Below are 10914 nucleotides of genomic sequence, written 5' to 3' on the forward strand. Positions count from 1 at the left end.
TTCTAATCAATTTTTAATGTACTGGGAGTGATACTAATAAGGAAAAATGTTAGCTGTGTTTTACATAGTACTTTGAAGCTTAGGATTGTTTTGTTTAACATAGACAATAAATTTAAAAATTGAGGCTGCAAACAGTAATAATGAATGTCTTTCTAATTGAAACAATAAAATTGTAGTTGAAGTATTGAGATCTTTTAGATATTTTAGTAACAGACACAGAAAACTAAGGCTGGAGTTTAATGAAGTAGAGGTATTATGCTTTAGTACATAGTGTTTATTTGTTGAATGATTGAAGGTGGCAAAAAAAAGAGAGACAGAGAACTGAGCCAACTGTGTAGTAAAGCACTCCAAGGGTGCTTTCAATTATTTGTGAGCAGTAAACTAAACTATTACGCATAGGACAGGAAACCTTGAAAAGAAAAATTAAGGCAAGCACTTGTGAATACTTCTTTGAGATGAAAAGGAAATAGTACCTGTGATTATTTGTTGTCATATAACACCATGAGAACATTTTTTTTTTTTTTTTGCGGTACGCGGGCCTCTCACCGCTGTGGCCTCTCCCGTTGCGGAGCACAAGCTCCGGACGCGCAGGCCCAGCGGCCATGGCTCACGGGCCCAGCTGCTCCGCGGCATGTGGGATCTTCCCGGAATGGGGCACGAACTCGTGTCCCCTGCATCAGCAGGCGGACTCTCAACCACTGCGCCACCAGGGAAGCCCCATGAGAACATTTTTAAGATCATATATGTATGCGTTTGTATACATATATACATATGCACACACATTTGTTTATTATTTTTTTTTAAAAAATCTAAAAAAAAAAATCTCAAGTATGAACTAAGTTTTTTTATAAAGTAAACCTTAAGACTTAGGCGTTTTAATCTGTGGCAGTCATCCCATAATGCTATAATAGATATACGTTTTTTCTTTTTATTAGAGAGGATTTAAGTTACTTCATAGATTTTGGTTTGGGGCATAAAATCGTTCCAGTCTTCTGTAAAACTTGCTTGTAAAATTGCATGTGGATATTGTGACTAGGAGTTGGTCTTAAAACTAATGCTTTAATATGGACTTAGGCCTCTTCCATCTAGTTGTTCATCTGTACATTTCAATTAACATAAAAATGCCTGGCCTTTTGATGATCAAAGTATGCATAGTTGATTATAAGTAAAGGAGAATGGAGGGAAGTCTCGTACCTAATTTTGATTTGCAAATGATGACACATGTTATTAAAATTTTAAATCACTTTTTGTTTTTGTTGTATTGATTTCTTAAGGAGTATTTAGCATCTCTTCTCCTTAGGAGTTATATAGTTACCAGTGATTAGTTTCTTAGTTTTATTTTTGCTGTATTTTATGTAAAACCTTTTAAAATTAATATTAGGATTTATAGAGTGCAAACCATGATGATGAACACTATATTTAATAATTAAACAGATCTAAATATATTTTAATAAACTAGCTTACCTGATACTCTTACATATATAATAAATGTCTCTTCCTTCTCCTTAAAGAATTCCACCAAACTTTATATATTTACACATTTATGTGATATGTGGCACATGGAAGAAGAAACCATAACTTTAAGAGTGTACATTTTGCTTACTGTTATCTGAAAGTATAATTGGTTGCCAGTGAACATCGTTTTCAAATCTTTAAATGTTCACTTTTCAAGCTTAGTGGAGGCTGTGTTGTATAATTAAAAACTCTATTATGTTAGTTGATCTTTACCTATTAATACAAATATAACTTATGCAATGACCTCAGATTACTTAAGCAACATTAAAAATGGTTTGGGAAGATGAACAACTTAGAGGTATGTCAAGTCTCGTTCAGTATATTTAATTGTTTCTTGTTACACATGGTATGGTGGAAAATTATAATAAAATAGATTTTGAAAAATCCTTTTAAGACTATATTGGAAAATGGAAGTCTGTGAGGTTCTAAAGTCTTTTTTCTTCCAATTTTATTGAGATATAATTGACATACAGTACCGTATAAAGTGTACAGCACAATGATTTCACTTACACACATCATGGAATGATTATCACAGTAAATTTAGTGATCATCCATCACCTCATATAGATACAAAATTTAAAAAACAGAAAAAAATGCTTTTCCTTGGGATGAGAACTCTTAAGATGTACTCTCTTAACAACTTTCATATATAACATACAGCAGTGTTAATTATTTTTATTGTGTTGTACATTACATCCCTAGTACTTACTTATAACTGGAACTTTATACCTTTTGACAGCCTTCCTCCAGTTACCCTGCACACCCACCTCCTGCCTCTGATAACCATATATCTGATATCTTTTTGTATGAGTTTGTTTTTGAAATATAATTGACCTGCAACACTATGTTCCTATTATACAAAATGTTGATCCTGTATTTCTATATATTTCAAAATGATCACCGTGATAAGTCTAGTTCTGATATGTCATCACCATACAAAGATATTACATAGTTATTGACTATATTTCCCACACTGTACATTTCATACCCGTGTCTAGACTCTTTTTTTTTCCCCCCTATTTTAAGGTTTTATCTCTAACCTAACCATTCAGAGACAGTACTTCCCTAATGATGAAGATCAGGTTGGGGCAGCCAAAGCTCTGTTGCGTCTCCAGGATACCTACAATTTGGATACAGATACCATCTCAAAGGGTGATCTTCCAGGTAAGAATTACTGTAGTCTATAAAAATCCTATCACTTGGCTTCTCCGTTCAGTCCATTAGGGCAATGTTAATATAAAAAGACTTCCGTATTTTAAGATTTTTAACTTCACTTTGTTTCACAGCCTTTGAGGACAAAACAACCCTTTGTCTAGGACTGAATAGTTGTGGATAAGCTGCTAGCTTGTTACTGTGAAAGCTTATAATTATAGAGACTAACTTAAGTAGGCAATTTTAGCATGTAAGAAAAAGAAACAACCAGTTTTCCAAATGTCTGTCTTTAGAATACCCAGTATTTGTGCGTTAAGTTATAAGGAAATTGATAATCAAAGTTTATATATTCAATAATTTAAAACCAAGACATGTTGAGTATGTACTGATTTTTAGTGTTCTACAGTGTGAAGCATCCTGCTTTCTGACCTATTTTCGGCAAAACCCTCTTTTTTTAAGTTACAGCTGATTTCATGATAATTTGCTTAAATTTATTGTGAAAAAAACATAAAACAAAATTTACCATCTTAACCAATTTTAAATGTGCAGTTTATGGTATTAAGTACATTTGCATTATTATGCAACCATCATTACCATCCATCTGCATAGCTCTTTTCATCTTGTGAAACTGAAGCGCTATACTTGTTAAACAATAACTCCCCAGTTCCCACTTACTCAGCCCCTGGCAACCATCATTCTACTTTCTGTCTCTATGACTTTGACTTAAGTACCTCATATAAGTAGAATCATACAGCGTTTGTGTTTTTGTGACTGGCTTATTTCACTTAGTATAATGTCCTCAAGGGCTGTAGTATACGTCGGAACTTCCTTCATTTTTAAGGCTGAATAATAATCCATTGTGTATATACCATATTTTGCTTATCCATTCATCTGTTGATGGACACTTGGGTTCCTTCCACACATCAGCTATTGTGAATAATGCTGCTGTGAACATGGGTGTGCAAATAGCTCTTCAAGACAATGTCTTTTATTCTTTGAGTATATACCCAGAAGTGGAATTGCTGTGTCATATGATAATTCTGTTTTTAATTTTTGAGGAGCCACCATACTCTTTTCCATAGTAGATATACCATTTTACATTCCCACCAACAGTGCATAAGGGTTCCAGTTTCTCCACATCCTTGCCAACACTTGTTATTTTCTTTTTTTTTTCTGATAGTAGCCACTCTAGTGGGTGGTATCTCATTGCAGTTCTGCATTTCCCCAATTATCAGTGATGTTGAGCATCTTTTCATGTACTTATTAGCAGCTGCCTGTACATCTTCTTTGAAGAAATATCTATTCGAGTCCTTTATCTGTTTTTTTTTTTTTTTTTTTTGCGGTACGCGGGCCTCTCACTGCTGTGGCCTCTCCCGTTGCAGAGCACAGGCTCCGGATGCGCAGGCTCAGCGGACATGGCTTACGGGCCCAGCCGCTCCGCAGCATGTGGGATCTTCCCGGATCGGGGCATGAACCCGTGTCCCCTGCATTGGCAGGTGGACTCCCAACCACTGCGCCACCAGGGAAGCCCTGTCTATTTTTTAATTGGGTTATTCATTCTTTATTGTTGAGTTTTAGAGGTTCTCTATATATTCTGGATATTAATTCCTTATGAGATGTATGATTTGCAAATATTTTCTCCTATTCTGTGGGTTGCCTTTTTACTCCATTGATATTGTGCTTTGTATCCAAATTTTTAAATTTTTACGAAGTCCAATTTGTTTATTTTTTCTTTTTTTGCCTGTGCCTTTAGGGTCATATACAAGAAATTATTGCCCAATCCAATGTTATAAAGCTTTTGTCCTATGTTTTCTTCTAAGAGTTTTATTGTTTTAGGTGTTATATTTAGGTCCTTGATTTATTTTGAGTTAATTTTTACATGTGGTATTAGGTAAGGGTTCAACTTCATTCTTTTGCATGTGGATATTAGGTTCTCCCAGCACCATTTGTTGAAAAGACCATCCTTTCCCCATTGAATGGTCTTGCCATGCTTGTCAAAAATTATTTGACCATATATACAAAGGTTTACTTCTGCCTCTGTATTCCATTAGTCTGTAAGTCTGTCTTTATGCTGATAACACACTATTTGATTATTGTAGCTTTGTAGTAAGTTTTGAAATTAGTAGGTGTGAGTCTTCTGGTTTTGTTCTTCTTTTTTAAGATTGTTTTGGTTATTCTGGGTCCCTTGAGATTCCGTATGAATTTTAGGATGGGTTTTTCTGTTTCTGTTTTTAGTATTTTGATAGAGATTGTGTTGAATCTTTAGATTGCTTTGGGTAGTATTAACATTTTAACAATCCATGAATCATGGTCTTCCAATCCATGAACATGGGATGTGTTTTCCATTTATTTATGTTGTCTTTCAGCAGTTTTTTTGTAGTTTTTCACTGTATGTCTTTCATCTCCTTGGTTAAGTTAATTCCTAAGTATGTTATGCTTAGACTTCTTTTAGTAATTTTCTTTTAGATTGTTCATTATTGGTACATAGAAATGCAACTGATTTTTCTGTGTTGTCTTTGAATCCTGCTACTTGGCTGAATTCATTTATTAGTTCTAACAAGTTTTTTGTGGAATCCTTAGGATTTTCTAACCTAAGATAATTTTATCTGCTGGGTATTCCCTGGTGGTCCAGTGCTTAGGACTCCATGCTTTTACTGCCGAGGGTGCAGGTTCAATCCCTGGTTGGGGAACTCAGATCCCACAAGCAGCGCAGTGTGGCAGAAAAAAGATAATGTTATCTGTGAACAGAGATCATTTTACTTCTTCCTTTCCAGTTTGGGCACCTTTGAGCTTGTTCTTGCCTAGTTGCCCTGGCTAGAACTTCCAAGTACTAAGTTGAATAGAAGTGGCGAAAGTGGGCATCCTTGTTCTTGTTCTTGATCTCAAAGGAAAAGCTTTCAGTCTTTGACCATTGAGTGGGTTTTTCAAATATATCTTTTATTATGTTAAGGTAGTTTCCTTCTATTCCTAGTTTGTTGAGTGTTTTTTTATCATGAAAGAATACTGAATTTTGTCAATTGTTTTTTCTGCATGAATTGAGATGATGGTATTTTTTTCCTTTATTCCGTTAATGTGGTGCATTACATTGATCGATATTCATATGTTGAAACATCCTTGCATTCCATGAATAAGTTCTACTTGGTCATGGTGTATAATCATTTTAATATTATATGCTGCTGAATTCTGTTTGCTAGTATTTTGTTGAGGATTTTTACATCAGTGTTCATAAGTGATATTGGTCTGTAGTTTTCTTGTAGTGTCTTTTTCTGGCTTTGGTATAAAGGATAATGCTGGCCTCATAGAATGAGATAGGAAGTATTCTTTCCTCTCTTTTTGAAAAGTTTGAGAAGGATTGGTATTAGTTCTTCTTTAAATGTTTGGTAGAATTCTCTGGTGAAGCCATTAGGTCCAGGGCTTTTCTTTTGTCAGGAGACTTTCGATTACTGATTGTCTCCTTACTAGCTATAGGTCTATTCAGATTTTCTATTTTTTTCTAAGTCTTGGTAGGTTTTGTGTTTTTAGGAATCTGTCCATTTCATCTAGGTTATTCAATTTGTTGGTGTACAGTTTTTCATAGAACTCTCTTATAATCCTTTGTATGTCTGTAGAATCAATAGTAGTATCCCCATTTTTATTTCTGATTTTAGTAATTTGAATCTTTTCTTAGTCCATGTAGCTAAAGGATTGTCAATTTTGTTGACAAAATTCTTTTCAAAGAACCATCTTTTGTTTTCATTAATTTTCTCTATTGTTTTTCTTTTACTTCTCCTTTAATATTTCCTTTCTTCTGCTAGCTTTGGGTTAAGTTTGTCCTTGTTTTTCTAGCTTTTAGGTTGTTGATTTGAGATCTTTCTTGTTTTTTAATATAAGCGTTATAACTATAAATTTCTCCCTTAGCTCTGCTTTCATTGTGTCCCATAAGTTTTGGTATTTTGTGTTTTCATTTTCATTTGTCTTTAAGTATTTTTGAATTTTCCCTGTGATTTCTTCTTTGATCCATTAGTTGTTAAAGAGTGTGTTGTTTAATTTCTGCAAAATTTGAAGTTTTCCAGTTTTACTTGTGTTACTAATATCTAACTTCACATGATAATTTACTTTTGCCATCTCTCACTTTTTCTGTGAGTGTGTGGCTTACCCCATTACTACCTTCTTGTCATTATCAGCTGGAGAAATAAAATATATGACCTCTATCATCATACTGAAATTGATTTTCTCCTTAAGAAAATATAGTGGGATGAGTTACTTGTTAAGGTGTTTTTCTTGCTCATTGTCCTAAATTTGTAGTGAAGTATCAAGTAGAAAAACTAACCATGGTATAATATTAAATAAAATTTTCTTTAAGCTGCAATGTAATTTCATCAAGTTGGACTTCCAAAAAAGTACAAATTTGCAAATTTTATTTTCTGTTTCTACTAATATGGTACATTATAACACTTCTGAAGATCACAACTTTGTTTTGTTTTTTAAATTAATTAATTAATTAATTTGGTTGCACCAGGTCTTAGTTCCGGTAAGCAGCTCCTTAGTTGTAGTGTGTGGGCTTCTTAGTTGCAGCTCACAGGCTCCTTAGTTGTGGCTTGCAGCCTCCTTAGTCGTGGCTCGCCAGCTCCTTAGTTGTGGCATGCAAACTCTTAGTTGAAGCATGCATGTGGGATCTAGTTCCCTGACCAGGGATTGAACCTGGGCTCCCGGCATTGGGAGTGTGGAGTCTTATCCACTGCGCCACGAGGGAAGTCCTGCCTTATGTTTTTTAGTGCACCTCTGGTTTAAAACATCAATTTGTTTAATAGATATTAACTATTTAATGTTTATTTAATATCTACTTAACATAATAACCATTATGTTAAGTACTAGGGATGTGATAATGAATAACACTGCTTTTGCCCTTAGGATACTTATCTTATGATATGGTATGATGAATGCCTAGATGCAGATAACTTAGGATACTGTGGGAGCACATAGGAGAAAACTTAATTTTGGACTTGAGAAGAGAGAGGCATAAAGTAAGACTTCCTGGAATACAGGATATTTTTTAAAATTGAGATGTAATGGACAAGGAATTAGCTAGGAAATTGGGGGAGGGGGGGAAATAGTGGGCATGAGAAAAATATTCCAAACAGAACATATATATAGGCCAGAGAGGAGAGAGCATTTTATATCAGATATCTAGCAAGTAGTTTGTTCAAGGGGTGAGTGCATGAACAGTGGGAGGGAGTTGGTTTTGTGAGAGTAGTGAGAGATGAGGCTAGATAGGTAAGCAGAAGCCATCTCCTGATGAACTTTGTAAGTCATGTGGAGGAGTTTGAAGTGTTCTGAGTGCAATGAGAAGCTATTGAAAAGTTTTAAACAGGGAGGTTATATGATTTTCATTTTAGAAATATCATTCTGGCTGCAGAATGGATTCAGATCTGGGGGTAGGGACAAAGAAATCAGGGAGGAGGCTGTTGTAAAAATTAAGTAAGAGGTGATAGTGGTAGCTTAGGTTATTTCCAGTTTTTTGCAGGACCAAGGTTCAACAGACATCTTTATGTCTTCTTGTGTCTATTACACACATAAAAGAGTTTCTCTTGGATATAAGCTTCTCAAACTTTACTAGATGTGGCCAGATTGTTCTCCAGAGCAGATGTACCAATTAATACTCTCGCCCGCAATGTATGGGAGTTCCCATTTCTTCATACCCTTGCCAACACTTGGCTTTGTCAGATTTAAAATTATAGCAGTTGAGGTGTGAAGCAATAGGGATGAGGGTAGGGGGAAGGATGATTTGTTTTTTTTAATTGCCCTCCCCCCAAAATCAGAGAAATGCTTATTTCAGTGGATTTATATTGATGCCATGTAACTCCTTGATTAATTTTGTCTGTTTCTTTCTCCTTTTTGGGCCTACCTTTTGAAATGCTTTCTTGATATTTTAATATAAAATCTGATAAGTTAAATGGATTTTAGCATTAATGACGCCTTTACAGTTCATATAGACTGTTCCTTTAGTTTCAGGTTCTTCCTAACCCTGATTCGTTGAGTAGATTTTTAGCTTCCGGAGATACTACACTTTTGGTGGGGGGGCGGTGAAGTAGAAAAGAATAGCTTTATTGCTTTGCCAGGCAAAGGGGGGTACCACAGCGGGCTAATGCCCTCAAAACTGTGTGTCCCCTACACTTTTCTTTTTGGATAGAAAATGTCTTATATATAAAATTTGATTTACTTCAGGTGGAAGTTGAAGGTTCTTCTTGGTCATTTCCATCACTATCTTGGTTAGCTGATAAGGTTAACTACACCAAGCAGTAGATTCTCTGCACATCTCTGGAGTGCACTCAGCTATGAGTGTACCATAGTGCCTCTGATGCAAGACGTCAACTTCCCAAGTGTATGAATTTTAAACATATTTGTCCCTTACAAATCAAGTTTTTGTCCACTAAATGTTCCTATAAATAATAGTGTAAGAATTTTTAAATTAAATCTCCCAGTTTATGGATGAGCCACAAAAAACGTATTTCTAAGTAAATTTTCCTATACTATTTTATTTCCTATTCCTATTTTCCTATATTATAGTTTATATTGTGATAATAAATTAAAAGGACTCTTTTTGGTGTTAGTTTTAACTGTAAATTTGGGTTACTACATTCGGTTTGACGGGCTAACATCAGTCATCCGTGCCACTTCCTTTGAACCAAAGGAATTTGCAGCTTATTCTTTTTTCTCATCAAATTCTATTTGTGTTTTGCATGAAAGTTTTTTATAGTCTTTTTCTGCCAACATCACTTTCCTTATCTCATTTTCTTTGTCTTCTTGTCCATTTACTTTTTCTTTTCATGTTCTCTATTTTGGAAGCAGCCTTCCCTTTCAAATGCTACATCACTTCATTTTCATTTTCATTTTCTTCTTTAATACAATTCCTAGGCATTTTGCCTTTGATAATTATGAATAGATCAATAGGTAAGATAACCAGAGATACTTTAACTACCAAGGCAGAATAGCTAAAGATACTCTACTATCCCCATTGTGCTTTCAGATAATGTTGCCAGGATATCAGGTCATGTAAAAAATATTTCTGGTGCTCTCTACGGGTATTAATGGCATACTCTCCTCTTGTGCCTTTTGTATGTCCCTGAGAAAAAACATTATTAATTACTGCTTTGTAAGCTCATCTTAGAACTGTATTCCAGTTCTCATAACTGAAAAATAATAGGAGAGTCAAAATTCAGTATGTTTCTTTTGTTTCTGAAATTATGTCATGTTAAACTATTAATAAGTTAGTTTCTTGGTATCCTTTTCTAGATTAGAGTGTGGAGTAGAGAGTTAGTAACTGTCAAAGTATGGATCTTCATCTTCATTTTAGTAGTACACTGATAATCAGTTACTATCCATAAGTGACTAACAGGAGGCAAAAAAAAAAAACAGTGAATGGAGGTAGTTGTATGATTTGAATATTTAATTGTATTGGTCCATGTGATCCTCCAGTGCATACATCTCCATGCTAGGACTGTGCTTGGTACTAGAATGTAACAGGTCACATCCTCAGACCAGGGCATGCTATGCCCTAGACAGTGAATGTCTGATCACTAGCAAAATGTGCCCATGATTTTATTTCCTCTTTTTTTTTTTTTTTTTTTTTTTTGCGGTATGCGGGCCTCTCACTGTTGTGGCCTCTCCGTTGTGGAGCAGAGGCTCCGGATGCGCAGGCTCAGCGGCCATGGCTCACGGGCCCAGCCGCTCCGCGGCATGTGGGATCTTCCCGGACCAGGGCACAAACCGGTGTCCCCTGCATTGGCAGGTGGACTCTCAACCACTGCGCCACCAGGGAAGCCCTTTTTTTCCTCTTAATTTATTTCTCATGAACTCCTTTTCTGGTAGCACTTAAAAAAAAAATGTTGAAACCATTGGATAGGTTATAGCTAAGTCTGGTTTTAGCCAATTTACTGCCTTGTTGAAGTATAGTCAATCAAAAGTTATTAAGAAAACACCATTGTATTCCTTTTTCTACCAGTTTCCTTTGTGATGTTATCAGACATATCAGACATACGTTTCTTTTGGTTAAATACCTAGAAGTGAATTCTCTGGGTTGCATGGTAGGTATATATTTAATTTTGAAGAAACCACCAAATTGTTGTACCATTTTTTACTCTGGTCATCAGTGTATGAGAGTTTCAGTTCCTTCACATACTTGCAAACACTTGTGACTAAGTCCTCCAACTATGTTCTTTGTTAAAATTGCTTTGGCTATTCTAAATTCTTTGGATTTCCATATAAATC

The 10914-nt window shown here is 35.2% G+C and overlaps 1 protein-coding gene across 3 annotated transcripts in view; it reads left to right on the plus strand.

Moving 5' to 3' along the window:
* The window catches only part of P4HA1 (prolyl 4-hydroxylase subunit alpha 1), a 92132-nt gene that overhangs the window by 34668 nt on the left and 46550 nt on the right, over nt 1-10914 (plus strand). For all 3 annotated transcript variants that reach the window (XM_082855090.1, XM_082855089.1, XM_082855091.1), the window contains one exon: nt 2542-2679. In XM_082855090.1, the coding sequence (XP_082711216.1) occupies nt 2542-2679 (138 nt within the window). The remainder of the gene's footprint in view (nt 1-2541; nt 2680-10914) is intronic.

Source organism: Leucopleurus acutus (assembly GCF_964270905.1).
Source record: "Leucopleurus acutus genome assembly, chromosome: 14".
NCBI classification, from domain to species: domain Eukaryota; kingdom Metazoa; phylum Chordata; class Mammalia; order Artiodactyla; family Delphinidae; genus Leucopleurus; species Leucopleurus acutus.